The sequence below is a fragment of the Sus scrofa genome, chromosome 1 (genome assembly GCF_054392235.1).
Source record: "Sus scrofa isolate SSC_HxYL_T2T_F1_AM1 chromosome 1, Sscrofa_HxYL_maternal_Yorkshire_Landrace_v2.0, whole genome shotgun sequence".
NCBI classification, from domain to species: Eukaryota; Metazoa; Chordata; class Mammalia; order Artiodactyla; family Suidae; genus Sus; species Sus scrofa.
Window position 1 is genome coordinate 179,206,992 of NC_139383.1, and position 21,509 is coordinate 179,228,500.

At 35.9% G+C, this 21,509-nt stretch overlaps 1 protein-coding gene across 3 annotated transcripts in view; it reads right to left on the reverse strand.

Annotated features, from left to right (window-relative positions):
- The window catches only part of UACA (uveal autoantigen with coiled-coil domains and ankyrin repeats), a 98,661-nt gene that overhangs the window by 41,204 nt on the left and 35,948 nt on the right, over window positions 1–21,509 (reverse strand). For all 3 annotated transcript variants that reach the window (XM_003353467.5, XM_005659879.4, XM_084979566.1), the window contains one exon: window positions 3,142–3,275. In XM_003353467.5, coding sequence (XP_003353515.3) covers window positions 3,142–3,275 — 134 coding nt within the window. The remainder of the gene's footprint in view (window positions 1–3,141; window positions 3,276–21,509) is intronic.

Here is a 21,509-nt window from a genome sequence, read left to right on the forward strand (position 1 = left end):
TTGTGAAGATGCCAAGAGATAAAGGCTCAGCAAGGTGCCAGAATTCAGACACAATGGACAGCACACTCCCAGTAGAGGTCTTCACTAACCACACTTTCTAAGAATTTTACACTTCCCCATTCCCTGAAACCTCAGTACTCCTAGCTCCCTTATCCCTGCCTTCATTATTCTAAATAGAACTACACATTTTCTAATATATAAGCTCAAGACTTACTTTCTTTATGGTCTATTAATCTCTTCCCACTTGACTAACTAAATATAAGCAGGGATTTTTGTCTGTTCTGCTTCCTATTATATTCCCAGAACCAATTAAAGGACCAGACAGATGATGGACCCACAAATGTTTGAATAATTGAATACTTAAAGACAAGATCTGGAGATGGCTTGCAAATTCATTCCTAGATATCACAACATTTAGCTATGCCTCTGTTAATATTAGGACGGATATAAACGCAAACTGGAGATCAAGCACTACTAAGAAAACCAGGTTTGCATATCGTTTAAATTAGAGAGAAAGAGTTGTTTCTGATAAAAAGGAATATAGTGGTTCTTAATAGTCAAAAGTTCTCCTTACAGTAGAATTAAATTTCTATAAGGCTGAGGGTATGGATCTCTCTGCAGCATTGAAGTGGGGAATTGCGCTATGGAACATACCATGGGAATCTTTCAAGGAATAGTAATTTCCTTCAAGCAAAGGTTGTTAGTCTTCTAACAATATAGATTTCATTTTTTGTTTGCTTCTCTTCATTTCTTAGTTCACAAAATTTGGAAGACTTCTTTCTTCAAAATAACACTATACTGATGATGTACTAAAAGGGCAGCAATCACAGCAAATCTACAATGATTAATGACGATGTGATATAAATAGTAGATGTGCTTCAGAAAGAAGATACCCAGCATTAAATTGTATGCATAAAGTTGTAAAGGAAATCTGGAAAACTGCTTGATAGAAATACTCTTTTTCAGTTAAAAAAAATCAACTTTAAGTTTTCTTTTTAAAAATAAGACATGTACTTCTGCTTTTATAATAGAAGATTCAGGTAATTTGGACACTACCCACCTCTGAGGACAACTAAAAAATCTGCATAAAAATAGGACATCTGCTCGAAGGTATCGATGAACTAAGGAGATGGTGAAAAACCTAGTTTTTCAGTGCACAGGGAAGGCAGAGGCCCAGAGATGTGAGTCTGGTACTTGGGGCTACTTTTTGTCTAGGAGTACTTGCTGATTCCACAGACAATAGTCGGGAGGCTGAACAGTTCTTTTGATAGCTTGAGGGGATGGGAAGACAAGAATTGGAATCCATTACTAAGTGGCAGTGACGATTCTAGGTGAATCTGCCCAATTTTGCATTAGCAAAGGGCCTACACCCTAGGAAAGGGGTGAACAGGAAGAAAATAGATACTTTCAGTGACTACAGCTAGGCCTCAAATATTTCAATTTTGAAGCTAGATGGAGGTTATGAATGTTATCTTTGACTTACGTTTCAAAATTAAAAATAAAAAAATCATTCAAAATAAAATTATTTTTATAATTACAGAAACTATATTTATGTGTCCTATACTTGACTAAATATAAAATGCTTTAAGAAAGAATTCAATTTGTGTGTAACAAAAAGAAAATATTTTATCCTATAAATCCCAGAAAGAATTCTTCCTACAGTAAAACTTCAAAGACTAATACTACTCAAATGTTTCACAAACTGAAGTTCATAATTCATCAAATTATATCAGATTTTCATAACTCTGACCATTAATACAAATAATATCATTCAAAACTGACCCTTAGATAAAAAATCTAAACAAAAACTTAAGCAACCATTCATTCAAAACATTCAAAGCATGGCTGGATAGAACTGAAGAAATAAGGTTTCACAGAAGATTTTCATCCCAAAGAATCCTTTCATCTTTTAACATCCTGACATTTGGGAAAAAAGAAATAAGAAAAAGTCACTTTTAGATATTACATTTTCACTATTTATACTGTGGGCCTTATAAATGGCTTAAAATTTACCAAAAATAGAAGCAGGACTCAAAATAACAAATTTTCTATAGTTTTCAAACTGTCTACTTGATAAAACTGAAACAGTATAAAAAAACTGGAACCTCTTAAAGTTTACTGCTCTTATAAACAACTTAATTTTTAAGTCATGCTTTGCTTTTACTATAGTATTTAAGTCCTCTAAGGTAGTGATCTACATCAGACATTAACTATTTACTTCCTAATATTCATTTCTATATTTAGTATCTTGTTTCCAGTTATGATAACTTAAAAAAAAAAGAAAAGAAAACTTATGCAAGTATAAGACTGAGAGGAATTTTAGGAAATGAGACTTTTCACCTCTAACTTTGGAAGGTTTCCGAGATAAGGTTATAATTGCTGTATTTATAGAGGATGGTAACAGAATCTAGATCTAACCTTTAACTCAACTGCTCCCCATCCTCAACAGGAAGGGAAATGATGAAGACTGGGGAGGGGTGGGAGAAAAGATACCTGGATTATACACATATAAACAAGCCAGTAGTCCTTAGTAACATAAAAACAAAAGGGTAGGATCACTACCTATGTCTCCTTAAATCATACTGGTTATTCCGCCTCTCTACTGCCCTAAACATTCTGATTTTAATTAGCTACCCAAATATAAAAATGGTTTGAGGTTTAAGAGGAAAAGGCAATGTAATCTACAGAATTCTTCCAAGACAGAAAACTTGGATTCACATTCCAGTTCTGTGACTTTTAATGAGACTAGACCAATTTATTTAACCTCTATAAACTTTTTCCTACTTCTTTTAGAGGGCCACTTCAAGAATCAAATACGATAAGGACTAAAAATACTTACAAGCAAAAAAGGCACCAAATAAAAATGCACCAAATAACCTTGGCTGTGGTTTGTCATTAGACTCAAATGACCACTGGTCAGTGTATTTTAGGATTCTCCCTCTCATTTGACAATGTTTCAAATTAAGAATAATTATTAGACAAAATTATAATGCTTGAAAGTGATATCTGAAAGATTTTATAGTATGAGTTTTGATAAAGACTTTTAAAATCAACTGCTGATAACTATAATTCACAAATTTCATTTATACACCAAGGTATCTACCAAATTCCCTTTATGGAATTATCATCAGTAATACTTACGCAGATCTGCCTTCCACATCTAGTTTGCCGGGATTCACACCTTTTTTTGCAAGGATTGAGGACACTTTTTCCACATCTCCCCTTTCTGCTGCTTTCATCAATCGGTCATCATATTTGTTCCAATCTGCTGCATGCTACAAAAAGGAAAAAAAAAAGTAAATACAGCATACTATATGTATTAGTAAGAATTTCTAAAGAACAAAAGAGAAGAGAAAGTAGAATTGTATAATATATCACTCAGTTCCCAACTGTATCCCAAGTTTCCTTCTCCCTGCTATGCTAACTTCATAAAAAGAAACCTTCAAAAACACGATATACAAGAAATATTTTTAAATTATATTTTTGAGAGAATGGATGTTTCTCATCCTGCCTTTTTTGTTTTGTCTTGTTTTTTTGCCTTCAGAGCAATAAAAGGAAATAAATAACTGTTGAACACCAATCATGTGGCAGGCATGAATTACTCAAATAACTCTTTTAGTTAACTAGAATTATCATCCTCATTTAACAGATGAGAAAAGTCAAGGCTCCAGGAACACTAAATGACTTAAGCAGCTAGCCCAATCATAATTCATAACTTCCAAAATCAGCATGCTTTTTTCCTATTCTCCAGCTCATCCTTTCAGATTTGGCTCTGGTTATCTGTCTCTCACAACCCTTAGATGCAGTGGAATTCCACACACATTTTAAGACACACACACACACCCTTCACTTGTTTAAAAGATATTGTTGGAAATATAATTATGGAGGCAAATTACACACACACCTACACTCAAAAGAAAAAGCAATCATTATGCTTATACATTAGGATAAAGAGACTTCTACACAGAAAAAATGGGGGGGGGAGACTCTAAAGTATTAACTACTTAAAAATTCTAAAATTATAGGATCACAGGTGACTTTCATTTTTTCTTTATATTTAACAATTATTGCTTTTGTTTAAAAAAAAAGATTTTTGATTTCAACCAAAAGTCAGTGCATGCGTATTTAAAAGGAAGATCAAAGGCAATTTTTTAAAAAAAGAATGTATCACATGATATATATTTTAGTTGTATCAAGATTATCTTCAGCTTTGATTGGAGAAAATATATTTAAGACACTCTGAAGCCAATAACATCAACCTCATCTTAGTAAGTAGAAATGTAGAACCCAAAACTAAAATATACATTTAAACAAGATTTTAGTCTTTTAAAATACTATACAGTAAACTTATTGCTAAATTCTGTATTAAATCCAGTATCATTTGCAGAACAAAAAAAAGATGCACATATTTTTCTCCTTACACAGCAATTCCTATGTCTACAAATACCATAAGTCTTGAGGGAAAATGAATCACTTACTTGAAGCATATCCTCTAAATGTTTGATCATTATGATTATTTTATATCCACTATCCCCTCTAAACAAGCAAACAAAAAAGCAACCAATTTTCTAGCTAAATAAGCAACATAGCCATCAAACACTTGACGTGAAAAATAATAAAAACTTAATATGAAAAAAGATAAATACACTAAAATTTTAACCTACCCCTGAAAGCTAACATTTCAATACCTGGTTTAAATACCTATACAGACTTCAGAATTGTCTCTAGTCTAATCTAGAGAAGGACCCACTTCCTTCCAACTAAAAAAGTTCAAACTGCCAACTAGGAGCAGTGACTAGCCGTACTTTTGCCTCAAAGTCTAAACTACATTTTAGGCATCCTCTTTCTTTAATTAAACAAAAAAAAAATCAGTTTACTGACTCTAAATTGAAGAATTGTAGTAGATGTAGGCTTTGTGTTTTCAAATGCCTAAGGGATTAAGTCATGTTTTGCACACAAATATACTTGCTCTAAATTGATTAGTTTATCCTTGCAGTTAGAATTCAACTTTATTTCCAAGCAAACTCACTGGTGGAGCAAGGAGCTATTTAAAACACTAAAACAATTGTAAAATCCCAAAGTTAGGCTCTTTAAAAGATAATTACATGAGATTAAAGTCTCATACTATCCTGTGATTTTCAGTTCTACTCCACCAAGCACCGTTTTCCATTTTGGTCTACCATTGGTTAACAGAAATACTGCTCAATTATTAAGATTCTATTATGTGCTTTTTAAACCCAGAAAAAGAAACAAGAACTTTTGTTTTCTACCACTAACCCCAATCTGCTAATCAAATAAATCAGAGAATATAATAAAACAAAGAAAGCAAAATTATTAAAACAGTGCATTTTAAAGACCACAGTTCAAAACAGCCTCACCAAGACTTTTGTTACACAGGACTACAGGGATACCTACTCTGTTCTTAGGAGCACAAGAAAACCAACAGTTCATCATAGAAAGGATTTAGTTTCTTGTTGCTAATAGCAAACTACTTCGCATTAAGTTACAAATCTCTGTGGCTCACAGAGCAAACCCTCAGAGAAACTCCTGACAAATGACTCCGTCCTTCTCTTTACAACTCTTCCTGTTCTACAATCTTCATGCTGGGCTACACTTAGCTTGGATCTCTAACGATATTTTCTTCATCTTCGGAATCCTTCTCTGCCTTCATAACGCTTGAAAATTATCTTCCTTGCTGCGCAGCACTTGATTATGAGCAGCCCCAAATCAGGTACTGTAACTCCTCCTATTTGTTATTCTTTAGAAGCTGTCTTTCAAAGCTGCTCCTTTGCTGGGACTCCACTGGAAAACCTGAATGGCACTCTGCATCCTGCCGCCTGGATACTGCAACACAGACCAGTGCGTGTGCCTGACAAAGCTGTCCACATCCAAATCATCCTGTGAACAGTGTGCAGACTGTCTCCCATTGGTCAAGAGCTATTTTAGATTCCATAGGACTTGACAGCTGAGTGATAGATAGAGAGGAGCAGCTAAGAATATACTGCAAAAGCATGCTTCTCCTCTGAGTAATAAACTTCAGGTCTACTAGGGAAAAATGACTCAAACATATTGTAAAACATGCTTATTATATCAAAGCAACTCGGTGATATCTTCACCAAGACAAATTTGGTTTTTCCACAAAACGATATTTAAAACCATTTTCAGTCTTAGCATCATCTATCATGAAGTTATAATAACCTTGATAAACAGAATATAAAATTCTATTTTAAGCAAATGTGTCACACTTTAATTTAAGCAAATATACACACACACAGTAACACTTTCAGATTTTCTCCATTTTCTCTGTACCCTCATCCATCTCATTCTGCATACAACTAGGTTTCAGCTTACAACTGTTGCCAGTCTGTCTCCTAACATGTTAAATGAGAAGAGCCAGAGGCACTGCCAAGACATTAAATAGTCTGCATTATGATGAATACTTTTCAACAAATTTTAAATTTAACTCAGTACTCTTAATTTCCAAGTTTAGCACCCTGCCTGATATGACAAGTAAATATTTCATCAGAGGAAAAATCAAATTATCTGGATTCAGGGGTTTAAAAAAAAAAAAACTGATTAAATACCAAAGGAGACAAATGCATATTAATCATCGAGCTAGATTGTAAATAAAACCCTATTTGGGGACAAAGCTGATAACCTTTCCACATACTCTATGATGTTTAATATGTTTATACCAACATTCCTTACATTATCAAGGACGGTGACAAATATCCACAAGCTCCAGGGTATTTTGTACCTTCTAGTTCCCACAGTAGCATGAGAGTAATTTACACTTCCTCCAAAAAGACAGATTTTGGAAAACTGTTTCATGGGAATGCAAAAAATCCCAATACAAGTATTTATGAGAAGGAGGGAACTGCTAGACTATAAACCACGCTGTCAATTAAAAACTCTGTTATGGAGTTGCCACTGTGGCTCAGCAGAAATGAACCCAACTAGTATCCATGAGGACACAGGTTCAATCCCTCGTATCGCTCAGTGGGTTAAGGATCCAGCGTTACCATGAGCTGTGGTGTAGGTCACAGATGCAGCTTGGATCTGATGTTGCTGTGGCTGTGGTACAGGCTGGCAGCTGTAGCTCTAATTCAACCCCTAACCTGGGAACTTCCATATGACACGGGTGTGGCTCTAAAAACAAAAAAAAATTCTGTTATGAATTTCATTTTTTAAAAATCCATTTCCTATTATTTAAATTTAAAACATGAGGCATATATTCTAATTATAAAACATATAAGATTACATCATAATGTATCATTTTTGAAACAAGCATTTTTTTTTTTTTTTTTTCGCCAAATCACATAAGACATCACAATGGATTCTTGGCTGGACCCAGAGACTCCTCCCTTCTTCAGAGGAAATCTGGGAGGGAACCCCCTGTCTTTGGTTAACAAAGCAAACACATTCTTTCTAGAAATAGGACAGCAAATACAAAGGAAATAAAAAGAAAGGAGGAAATCTGTAACAAGTAGTAAAAGCCGTATATGTCACTGTCTGTGCTTAACTAAGGCTCAGGAGATGCGATTTATGTGCCCTCCTATACTGCGGATATCCTAAGCCTCCCCAGCCTCTGTGACTTAATCTTCTGTTCATATTCTCAATCCCTCCTTCCCAGCTATTTCCCAAGAACTCTAAGAAAATTCCTACCTCTGCTGTCCCCTGTGCCTGAAAGGTTCTTCCCTCATCTTTTTCCTGGTTCTTAAGTATCACCTCCTCAGAGAGTTTCTCAAACCTCTGTATCTAAACAGCAGCAGCCTCATCCACTCCTGCCAGTCTTTTTATCTTTCTGCCCTGTTTCACTTTTCTTCATAATACTTATCAAAATCTGCCATTATATTGTTTGTTTATTCGTTTACTAGCTTACTGCTATGTCTGGTATTCCTTTCGAAAATAATCAAAATAACTGGGAGCACAGATAGAATTCAACAGTATATTAAAAGGATTATACACCTTAAGTGGCATTTATTCCTTTTTTTTTTTTTTTTTTGTATTTTCTAGGGCCGCACTCACAGCATATGGAGGTTCCCAGGCCAGGGGTCCAATCTGAGCTATAGCCGCCGGCCTACACCACAGCCACAGCAATGGAGGATCCGAGCCGTGTCCGCAACCTACACCATAGCTCACGGCAACGCTGGATCATTAACCCACTGAGCAAGGCCAGGGATTGAACCCACAACCTCATGGTTCCTAGTCGGATTCGTTAACCACTGCGCCATGACGGGAACTTCATGTGGCATTTATTCTTGGAATGCAAGGATGGTTCATCAAAGGTAAATCAATCAATATAACATACTACATTAACAGAATTCTGGACAAAAATCACATGATTATTTCAATTGATGTAGAAAAATCATAAGATTCAAAATCTTTCATGATAAAAACAATAAACTGGAAATAGGAGGAAATTACCTCAACATAATAATGGTCACATATGAAAAGCAGATAGATGACATCATACCCAATGGTGAAATACTTTTACTCTAAGATCAGGAACAAGATAAGGATGCTCACTCTCACCATATTATTCAGTACAATATTGAAGTCCTAGCCAGAACAATTAGAGAAGAAAAGGAAATAAAAGGCATCAAAATTGGAAAGGAAGAAGTAAAATTACCTCTGTCTGTAGATAACATGATCTTTTATGCAGAAAACTCTAAAAATCCCTCAAGTTAAAAAAAAACAAACAAAACTATTAGAACTAACAAATTCAGCACAGGATACAGGATACAAAATCAACACTCAATAATCAATTGTGTTTCTATATACACTAACAATGTGCAATCCAGAAAGGAAATTTAAAAAACAATTCTACTTACAATACTATCAACAATAATACAATAATTAGGAAAAAATCTAACCAAGGAAGTGAAAGACTTGTATACCAAAAACTATAAAATATTGTTTAAGGAGATTAGAGAAGACACAAATAAATGGAAAGACAGCTTGTGTTCATAGACTGGAAGACTCACTATTGTTAAATGTCAGTACTACTCAAAGCAAGCCATAAATTCAGCACAATCTCTATCAAAATTCCAAAAGCATTTTTTGTATAAATAGAAAAATCATCCTAAAATTGATATTGAATTTCAAGAGATCCCAAATAAACAAATAATCTTGAAAAAGAAAAACAAAGTGTAGGTCTCATACTTCCTGGTTTCAAAATATACTATAAAACTAAAGTAAACAAAAAAGTATGGTACCGGCATAGAGATACATGCATACACACACACACACACACACACACACACACACACACAGAGATCAATGAAATAAGAATCCAGAAATAAACACTCACATATATGTTCAAATCATCTTTGACAAGGATGCTAATAAGTACTCAAAAGGGGAAAGGACAGTCTCCTTAACAAAAGGTGCTGAGGAAACTGGATACCCACATGCAAAAGAATGAAGTTGAATCCTTATGTTACACCATATACAAAAATTAATTGAAAATAATTAAAGACCTAAATTTAACATCCAGCTATAAAACTCCTAAAAGAAAACATAGGGGGAAACTCCATAACAATGATTTCTTAGACATGACATCAAAAGCACAGGCAACAAAAGCAAATCAGACAAATAAGACTGCATCAAACTTAAAAACCTCTGTACATATAAAGACACAAACAAAAGAGTGAAAAGGCAACCTAGAGAATGGGAGAAAATATTTCCAAATAATATATCTGATAAAGGGTTAATATGCAGAATACATTAAGAAATATAACTCAATTGTAAAGAAACAACCCAATTAAAAAATGGGCAAAGGACTTGAATAGACATTTCTCCAAATATGATATATAAATGATCAACAAGCATAAAAAAGATGCTCAAAATCATTAATCATTAGAGAAACACAAATCAAAATCATAATAAATATCACTTCATACCTATTAGGATGGCTGCCATCAAAAAACAAAAAACAAAACAAAAAAAAAACCCAGAAAATAATAAGTGCTAACAAGGATGTAGAGAAATTAGAACCCTTCAGCACTACTGATAGGAAAGAAAAATGGTGTAACTACTACAGAAAACAAGACGGAGATTCCTCAAAAAATTAAAAATAGAACTACCATATGATCCAGCAATCCCTCTTCTGGGTATATATTTCAATGAACTGAAAGTAGGGTCTCAAAGAGGTATTTACACACCATGTTCAATGAAGCATTGGCAATTCACAATAGGCAAGCGGTGAAAGCAACACAATGTCCATTGACAGATAAATGAATAAACAAAATGTGGTATATACATGCAATGAAATATGATTCAGTAATAAAAAGAAAGGAAACTTGTCACATGCTATGCCATGTACAAATCTTGAGGACATTATGCTGAGTGTAACACCCCAGCCTCCCCCAAACAAATACTGTATGATTCCATTTATATGAACTATCTAAAGTAGTCAAATTCAAAGAAACAGAACATAGAATGGTGGTTCTCAGGGGTTGGGGGAAGACAGAAATGGGGAGTTGTTGTTTAATGGATATAGTATTTCAGATTTGCAAGATAAAATACTTCTGATGGAAGTTCCCTTGTGGCCCAGTGTGTAAAAGAAAGAAAGAAGTTAGGAAGGAAGGAAGGAAGTTAGGAAGGAAGGAAGAGAAAGAAGGAAAGAGAAGTTAGGAAGGAAAGAAAGAGAAAAATTCTGGTGATAATTTACAAAACAACGTGAATATACTTAACATTACTGAAAGGTTCACTTAAAAATGATGTTAAACTGCGTTTTTTACCACGGTTTAAAATAAAAATAATAAAAGAAATGTAATCTCTCACCACGTCATTAGCATGAATCATGCTAATAATCTTTAAAAAATAAAAATAAAAAATAAAATCAAGGGGGTGAGGGCATAAATGAAACGAGATTGGCTATAAGTTAATAACTTAAATCTGAGGTATGGGTGTTCACTGTGTTAATTATACTACACTATTCTTCCTACTTCTGCATATTTCATGCACTTTTGATACATGGTCTAATAAATCTGATTAATATATAAATATTTAAACTATATTACATGTTTATTACCAAGGCTCTTCACTGATTCACTGATATGGCAACAAAAGCAGTATATCTTTTCCACCCAATTCTCTCTGAATTAAAATGAAGCTACTGTTTGTTCCCTGATGGCTTAGCAGATTAAGGATCAGGCATTGTCACTGCTGTGGCTCAGGTCACACTGCTGTGGTGTGAGTCACTGCTGCAATGTGGGTTTGATCCCTGGCCTGGGAACTCCTGCATGCTGTGAGTGCAGCCAAAAATAAAATAAAACAAATAAAATGAAAAAATGAAATGAAACAAAATAAAGTAAAACAAAGCCATTAACAGAGTTCCCATTGTGGCTCAGCAGTAACAAACCCGACTAGTATCCTGAAGACACAGGTTCAATCCCTGGCCTCACTCAGTGGGTTAAGGATCCAGCATTGATGTGAGCTGTGGTGTAGGTTGCAGACATGGCTCGGATCTGGCATTGCTGTGGCTGTGGCGTAGGCGAGCAGCTCCAACTCCAATTTGAACTCTGGCCTGGGTACTTCCATATGCCACAGGAGTAGCCCTAAAAAAAAGCAAAAAAACAAACAAACAAAAAAAACAAAAAAACTTGACTCAATATGTACAATCTTTGATATGTGCTATGCCACACATTAAGTGCTAGATATACCATAGGGAACAAAACATACATGAGACCCAGCCTCAGGCAATTCACAATAATAAAACCCAGTCACTTTATTCAAATGACCTCACACTATAAAAGACAGACAGATATGTACATAAACACACACATAATCATAATATACTGCTGAAATACCACAGTAATTACATGTAAGGTATAGAAGTAGTTCAAAAGAGGGAAAAGTCAGAACAGTTCTGTAGAAAAAAAATGACTAAACTATCTACCGAAAGACAGGTAAAAAAAAAAATCACCGGGTTTGAAACAGCACCACAAATTAAGACAATTTGTAGCCCTTTACAGTTTACAGAGCACTTCATACTCATGATCTATTAATTAAAATCTACTCACAAATAACTCCCATACACATCTGCAACCCAGGCTTTTCTAAGTTCCAGGCCCATGCAATCAAATCTTGACAATTCTTGTTCAGTGTCTTAAAAGTACTTATATGTCCCAAACTAAAAACGTGTTCCTCCTCCTGAAATCTGATCCTATCCCAAGGTTCACTAATGACCCATCTAGTTGTGCAAGACAGACCTAGATATGAGTCTGGACATCTGCCTCTCTTTGGTCCGCTATCCCTGAAACCTGGTGACTTTACTTCCCCATTATCTCCATCTCTATCAATATTACCCTGGCACTTCAAGTTAGCGTAACCCCACACCAAGACGACTACATTCATCTCTCAACTGGTCTGTCCATATTCATTCCAATCCCTTCTCTTGTATTTTCCACACTGTGGCCAGAATGATTTTCAAAATGAAAATCTAATCATACCACCACCACTATACCACTCCTTTCCACATACCCTGTCCCACACCTCAACTTAAAATCCGCCAATAGTTTTCTACTCTTATAAGAGAAAGACAAATTCTTTTACAATGTCTACAGAGCTCTGAACAGTGACTCCTACTGGAATTTTTTTTTTTTTTGGCTTTTTAGGTGCACCTGTGACATATGGAAGTTCCCAGGCCAGAGGTCAAATCAGAGCCGCAGCTGCCGGTCTATACCACAGCCACAGCAATGAGGGATCCAAGCCATGTCTGTGACCTACACCACAGCTCACGGCAACACTGGATCCTTAACCCACTGAGCGAGGCCAGGGATTGAACCCACATCCTCAGGGATACTGGTTGGGTTCATTACTGCTGAGCCACAACAGGAACTCCTTATCATATGAAATATTAACACTGCTTTGCATATTACACATGCAGAAATTGAGTCACTAGGAGATTATGGGATTTCATATAAGGCAATTGTAATTAGCTGCATAATGATTAGAGATCTTATTGTTATGACTTGTCCAGTGCTTTCCACTAAGTAAGCTATTTCCATTTCACAAATCATCTGAAAATAAATCTCCGATGTAAAAATGCAATTATCTTTAAAAATTAAACATCATAAACTTAGGTGTCCTTTATAGCAAAGAAAGAAGGATAAGAACTTCCATATTTGCATATGCAAACTTTAATGAAGCACCTACTCTACAGCATGCAAGGCGCTGGGGATATAAAAGTGAGTAAAACAGCCAAAGTTTCTCTCTTTTTTAAACCACTTTACTGAAGTATAATTCACATGCAAAAAGAAGTATTTATTTAATGTATACAACTCAATGAGTTTGAGAATAAGTATATTCCAGTAAAACCATCACTATTATCAAGGTCATAAACATATCAAAGTCTCTCTTCTAATGGAACCCTTTGTTCTAAAGGAAAAAAACAGGGTTAAACAACTAAAGAAAACAAAAACTATCAGGTGAAAAAAAGTAAGGTGATGAAATGCTAGGGGCACACTGTTAGGCTAGGTAACCCAGAAAGCTCTGACCGGGTGATATTGACGACGGGATCTGAATGAAAAGGAAGAACCAGCCTGGGAGAATTTATATTTCCAAAAGAGAACAAGCAGTGAAAGGAGCCTGGCCTGTGTGAAAGGAAGGCCAGTTTAGCTAACAGAATGAGTAAGAGAGATCACGGAATGAGAGGGGAGGAGGGAGCAGGCACCATTAGATCTAAAATGTGACATTCCCCAGTTTTATCATCAAAATTTTTCAAAAGGGACTTATTTGGGAACTAAGGCAACTCTTTTTCATTAGGTTCTTCTGGCTACATTAGAATCAAGTCTAAAAAAATAATTCATCCTATTTATTTTTACTTCCAAGCATTTATAATGAACAATAACCAGCTAAATCTTAACCTGCCTTGAAATGTCTATAAGATTTATGAATTATCTTAACATAATAAATATCATAATCTATCTCACCCACCTCAGACCTAGAAACCTAAACAAACTTTGCAAAGAACTACACTAAAAAACCTATCATAAAAGAAAAATAGGACCCCCAAATCCAGATTTCACAGTCACATCCTCAAAATAAGGCTCTTCAAGAAAAAGAACTTAGAGGCAACTAAAATTTTCTGGGGTTGGGGGGGGCTAAATAAAAACTGAATATGTACATTTAGGCAAATTCCTCTAAATATCTAATTAAAACAAAGTACTACAGGCTTCCACAGTAACCCTACAATTATCACCATTCCGTTACACCCAAGACAGGCTCTGCCACCAGTAAAAACGGAGCAAACAGCAGAAAGCAAAGCTCATGAAGCATAAACATTCCTTGAAGATTAGGCTGCACAATTAAGACTGTTCAGCAGTTCATTGGATTGATGGTAGTTAGAAATATTTCCCCCATTCCATTTAGTCCAAAGGCTATTTATCCCTCTTATGTAACAGCAAATTAGAGCCTACATAATAGAAAAGGGTGGAAAGAATGTTAAAATAAACCAGGAAAACAAAAGCTAAACATCCAGTGTCTTTCTCCCAGACCTCAGACTCTTATCTTTCCAATTTTTCCTTATCTTTATTTAATTAGGTCCCATCCACTTCTCTTATCCTCTCAAGCCTTCCACTGCATGATCTGAAAGTACTATGTAGTCGGGACTCAACAGAAGAAAGGGAAAATTATATCCCATCAATCATTTTTCTGACCAAGACAGTAACATGCTTAATCCTGCTTTATTGGATTTCTCTACATAAAAATGTCAAGGACAAAAAGACAATAATAATTATTATTATATGTTATTTATAAATTTATTAAAATAATAAATCTAACATCTTAAGGACTAAAGGTACTCTGAAATCTAAAAACAACTTTAAACAACTGGAGTCAAAAACACTCAGCACTGCTTTGACAAGATCTCCGAACCACTCAGTTTGATTCTATTCTAGTCTGTTGCATAAATACCAGACTGTCTACCCCTCCCTATTGCAGGTATTTGCTCCTTGATTAGAACTGTCTAGTCACCCCAAAGAGTTTATTTAAAATATAGACGGGAAACTGCCTCTCCAATTTTAACAAGTATCATTCATTTCATAATGTTACTTATCTCACTCTTCCTCATCAGAAGAATCATTAAGTCCTAAAATAAACATACACATAGATCCTAAACATAACAAATTAAAAACACTTATCATATAAGAATAGAGCTCTCAGGCTGCAGAAGTTAACATTTTGCTAAGATCCCCTTCAAAATGTTAAGCAGTTGGTTATTTGGGAGAAATAAACTCTGTCCCCCAAATTTATTCAAATTAATTTTCTACATACTTAAATGTCACGAGTAAAATTTTTTGTTTGTTTTTGTCTTTTGTCTTTTTAGGGCCACAGCCGGGGCATATGGAGATTCCCAGGCTGGGGTCTAATCAGAGCTGTTGCTGCTGGCCTATGCCAGAGCCACAGCAATGCCAGATCCGATCCCAAGTCTGCAAACTACACCACAGCTCATGGCAATGCCGGATCCTTAACCCACTGAGCAAGGCCAGGGATCGAACCTGTAACCTCATGGTTCCTAGTCAGATTCATTTCCGCTGAGCTGCAAGGGGAACTCCCAAAAATCTTAAAACATAAAGGAAAAAACCAAGAAGGGATTATTATGCCCCCTACCCCACCTTACACATACCAGTGAACAGGGTAACAACTCTAGTGAGTTTTAACAAACATTTTTGCTAACGTCTGACATATACATATATATATATATATCTCAAAACAGAACAGATTTAGGAAGCATTCTATTTTTATTCCTAACAAAGTAAAAAGCAAAACAGATACACTTATAAAAGAGCCTTTGATAGTGTTTGACCAAAATGAAAAATAAGAGAGATTTTTGTTTCTTTGGCTATTTTTTTCTTTTTTGGCTTTGTGAAGAGACATTAGCTAAACAAAAATATATTTGCTAAAACCCAAAAGATCCTTCAAGAATTAAACTGATAACAGATCTTATACTACTAGCCAATATTTTTAAAATTAAAAATGGGAACTATAAAGATATATACATACATTAGAGATATAAGAAAATGCATGTTTTTTTGTAAACACATTAGAAGCTAATCGCTTTTCTTTGTATTTCTTAAATGAGTAATTGTTCTACACAATTATTTGTGTATAACTCTTCCCACAGATCTAGTTTACATGGATTTCTTTCCAGTGAGTCCTAATATATTTCTCCCATATTAAAAATACATGACCAATTAATAAAGACAAAGAATGCATATTAGGTCCATAGTAAAAAAAAAACACAGCATTTAAAATAAAGATTAAATTTCAAAAATTTTTAAGAAATACTTCTAAGTGCTTTATATGCATAATTGTTAAACTACAAGAAGCATCCCCTAAGTCATCTTGTTATTTCTACTTTCCAAATGGGGCATAAAGAAACTAAGCATTTTACAGTGTTGGGTTGTGCAGCCACTAATAATTCCTTAGGCTAGATTTGCAACTTATATTGACAAACAGAACCTGGCAGAAGTGATCTTTTTAGAACTTTGAATTTAAGTCTCAAGAGAGCTTGCAGCTTCCCATCTTGGAATGCTGCTGATACAATGTAAACAAGCTAGTCTCCTATAATGCGAGACCTTGAGAAAGAGCCCAGACATCCAGCCATGCAATCCAGCATAAAGTGCCAAACACATCAGCGTGGCCAACCCAGCCCTAGAGGCTCTACCACATGACATGATGGCAGCCACATGAGTAACCCCAGACAAGAACAGTGGAACAACCATGCAGCAGAGCCCAACCTAAATTGCTGACCTGTGGAGTCAGCAGCAAGTAAAATAGCTGTTGTTTTAAGCCACTAAATTTAAACCTACAAATGTCTGAATCCAGGGTCTAGACTCTCTCTACTAACTAAAGTTGCAATTTACTATTTAGTTTGAAGACAAATATATCTTGTGGTCTAATTCAATTTTACAGGTAAAAGAGCAGTCAAACTGAAAAATAAAACAGTTAAATAAATAAAGGGGATGAGCTGGACAAAGAAATATATCCTTTTAGCATTTTATACACACACACACACATATTTTTTTTGCTTTTTAGGGCTGCACTTGTGCCATATGGAAAGAAATATATACTTTTAGCATTTTATACACACACACACACACACACACACACACACACATATATTTATTTTTTTTGCTTTTTAGGGCTGCACTTGTGCCATATGGAAGTTCCCAGGCTAGAGTTACAGCAGCTGGCCTATGCCACAGCCAAAGCAACTCAGAATCCAAGCCACAACTGTGACCTACACCACAGCTCATGGCAATGCTGGATCCTTAATCCACTGAGCAAGGCCAGGGATTGAACCCACATCCTCATGGATCCTAGTCAGATTCATTAACCACTGAGCCATGAAGGGAACTCCCCTTTTACCATTTTAAATGAAGGAAAATAGATACATACAATGAATTTTGCAACTGTAATAATATGAAGCTGATAAAATTTTATAGAAAAAGTACTTTCTCTTCCTTTCCAAAGATACACAAATATTCATTTAAAAACTAATAGCATACATACATATTTTATCCACAAAAACTGAACTCAGCATGTGACCTAAAAGAAAATCTGAAATGATTTGCAATAAAAAAATTAAGAAATTATTAACTTTATGAATTTAATATGTGGATTTTAATAATAAAATATTGCTAGTATAGTGTTTAATAAGTATACATTCATACTAGAATGGAAACACTGAACTAGGAGTGAACCATTACAGGGCAAGAACCACAAGCACCTTTTCTCTGTATTCTTTAAGGGTTGGTAAACACTTTCTGTAAACATCTAGATGGTAAATAATTTAGGATCTATAACATGCAGTCTCTGTTGTAACTCGTCAACTCTGCCATTACAGAATGAAAACAGCCACAGACAATATATAAAAAATAAACATGGCTGTGTTTCAATTAAGCTTTATAAAAACAGGCAGTGGGCCATTGTTTGACAACCCATTTTTATTTTATTTTCTTCTTTTTAGGATCACAACTGTAGCATATGGAAGTTCCCAGGCTAGGAGTTGAATTGGAGCTGCAGCTGCCAGCCTACACCACAGCCACAGCAACACCAAATCTGAGCTACATCTGTGACCTACATGCAGCTTGAAGCAACGAAAGAACATTTAACCTACTGAGCAAGGCCAGGGACCAAACCAGCATCCTGATGGATACTGGTCAGATTTTTAACACACTGAACCACAACAGGAATTCCCAGTTTGCCAACCCATTTCAGATGTTTAAATATCTTCAGCCAAAATACATCTAGTTTATTAGTTGTGATCAAGCTAATTTGTTTGTTGCCTTGCCGTGAGATCTATTAAAAAGAACACTTTGTATTCATATTCTACTCTCTGCAAAATAATACTATGTACATACGATAAGAAATTTTATTTAACAATTTGGCTTGGTTATGATATCCAGTTGTTTGGCCAAACATTATTCTAGATGTTGCTATGAAGGTATTTTTGTAGATTTGATTAACATTTGAAATCAGTTGACCTGATGTAAAGGAGATCACCCTTGATAACGTGAAATAGGCCTCATCCAATGACTTGAAAACCTAAAGAGGAAAAACTGAAAATTCCCAGAGAAGAAGCAATCCTAACTCATAACTGTAAACACAGAAATCCTGCCTGAGTTCCTAGCCTGCCCACCTGCCTTACACACTTTAGATTTTCCAGCCCCCCGTAATCATTTAAGTTAATCCCTTAAAGTATATAAATCTCTCTCAGATATAGAGATATGTACGAGATATAGATATATAGATCTCTCCTATTAGTTCTTTTTCTCTGGAGAACCTTGATTGATACAATATATTAAGATAATACGACCTCAAATTTTAAAAAGAGTATACTCGGATTTTTGTGCATTATTCAAAAGTATGTGAGAAAGTTGTGATAGACAGTAGTATCGAGATTAGTCAATCCCCTCCCTTGCAAGATGATTTTATATATATGTACACACACACATATATGTATATATGTAGAATACACACCCATACACATGCAGATGTGGGATTTATGCATATCTCACAGGGAAAGAATAGACATCCTTAGCTTATTAATTTTGACTGCCCACATCATATGTTTTCGCCAACAGAATGTGAACAGATGTACATCACATCTAAGCAAAAACTTGAAACAGCAACTTGAATTTGGGCCAGTCTTGCTTTAGTACTTTGTCAGGAGGTTGCCATATTTAACATAAGGGTTGCTCCTTCAGCCTTGGTTCTGGAGGGAAGTCACAGGCTAGTTCTCTAGAGCTGACCCACAATCTACAACATAAGCTTAGGAAATATAAGTTTGTTGTTTTGAGAAACCACTGAAATTAGGTAATTACTACAACAAAGCTGAACACTGCAGAAACTAGTGACGTAGGGCACTATCTTCACAATCACCACCATCAAAAATACATTTATTTGTGATGTAGGCATTGAGGCCAGGTAGCAGACAGCAAGAAAACTGTTACTGGAGATTGAAAAAGATGGAAAACCATAAAATGCAGCGGTAAATAAAACTGTTAGGTGTAAAAAATTCTACAACTTGGTGAAAAGACTGAACTTGTGATTGGTGTCTAAAGTAGCAGAGGGGTGGTCTTATGGGATTGAGCCCTTAACCTGTAAAGTCTGAGCTAACTCTGGGTAGTGTCAGAACTGAGTTACACTGTAGGACACCCAGTCAGTGCTCAAGAGGAACTGGAGAATTGCTTAATGTGGAAAAACCCACACACACTTGGGAGTACAAGGGTATTGAGTTGTGAGTAAAGGAAACAAATGTTTTCCTTTCATCCAATAAACCTTTCAGTGAAACAAAGTGGCTTGGAGGGGAACTCCCCACAGGAAGAGACTAAGGATGTGGTCCCACAGAAACCTGATAAGCACAGGATAACTATATTCCTATCTAGAGAAAAAAATGCACATCTCAGGAATTCCCATTATGGCGCAGCAGAAACAAATCCGACTAGTATCCATGAGGATGCAGCTTTGATCCCTGGCCTCGCTCAGTGGGTTAAGGATCTGGTGTTGCCATGAGCTGTGGTGTAGGTTGCAGATTAGCTGGATCCCACGTTGCTGTGGCTGTAGTGCAGGCAGGCAGCTGTAGCTCTGATTCAACCCCTAGCCTGGGAACTTCCACATACCAAGAGTGCAGCCCTAAACAGCAAAAAAAAAAAAAAAAAAAAAAAAAAAAGGCAAAAAAAAAAAACATAGCACATCTCAAAGAGTTGAGGATACAGTTATTAGCACATTGATCTGACTAAACCTAAATAGGTAAAAAGACAAAAGACAACTTCCAAAACAACCCCGGGCCTGAGTTAAGGGTCTGTCACTATTCAAGATCATCTTTGGGTCCCCAGATTTCTACAGGCTAGAAGCAGGCCAGGAAAGCCACTCAACACATCACCTCATTCCCCAGCCAAAAGGGTATACCTTCCAATACTCTGTTCAAATATGGATGAGGAAAATATTAAAGGAAACACCTCACAGAGGACATAGCCTGATGGCCACACACACACACAACACCATGGACTGGGGAATCTCAAACAGGAGTAAATCCAGGGCCTAATCAAGGAACATCCCTCAGTGCCAAGAAAATATTTATCCAACAATATTCTAAGAATTGCCAGAGACCAGTGACTCCATTCTTCCCCATTCTTAACAGGAGTGTTTACTGTGGATAGCCTACCCCTGTTCCATTACTGTATGTTGGCGAGATGGAGGGCGAAGGATAACTGGTCCCTAACCCTAACCCTAACCCTAACCCTAACCCTCTGGTTTAAGAAAATCTACATACTGAAATGATGCAGAAATTCTAACATGGTTTAAGACTTTAATGTGATTGAAAGAAATTCTTGGGGAATTTTTCTTAAGGAAGGGATAAACAAATCTTGTATGCAGAAGGGAAGAAAGCTAGTATTTGTGGTCAAGAGAACAGACTATTCACTATTTACCATACCCATCCTTGGAAGAGGCTACTATAACCCCTGCATATTGACTTACAACAACTTGCCTATGCCTCCAATGGGAAAAATATTTGTCCCTGTGCCTCACTGACTTTGAGCCCAGCCAGGTGCCATGCTCTGGCAGCCATGAAGCACTCCACACCTGATGGAAGCTTTATGAGGTACTGCAAGTTTGAGCCAGCTCTCTGAGTTCTTAGTACCATTCAAATGGCATATCTAGACAGAGGCTGCTCCTTCAGTCTGAGTCTTAGAATGAAAACAGGAGGAGTAGAGCCACTCTGCACAGGCAGCCCAGAGTGCACATGTAATGTAATATGGGTTCAAGCCATCAAGATCTAGGGGTTATTTGTTTCTGCAGCAAAGATGACTAATACAGAAATCAAATATAACAAATGGTAAAAGGGGGATGAATTCTGTGGTGTAGCTATTATTTTGGTAGCTGAATATAGTGCAAGATGTCTATGGCTACAGATGAGTTCAGTTAATGAAGGAGTTACATTTCTATAGCAGTTAGGGGTATGGGTCAGTATAGATTCTACAAAGGATAAATCA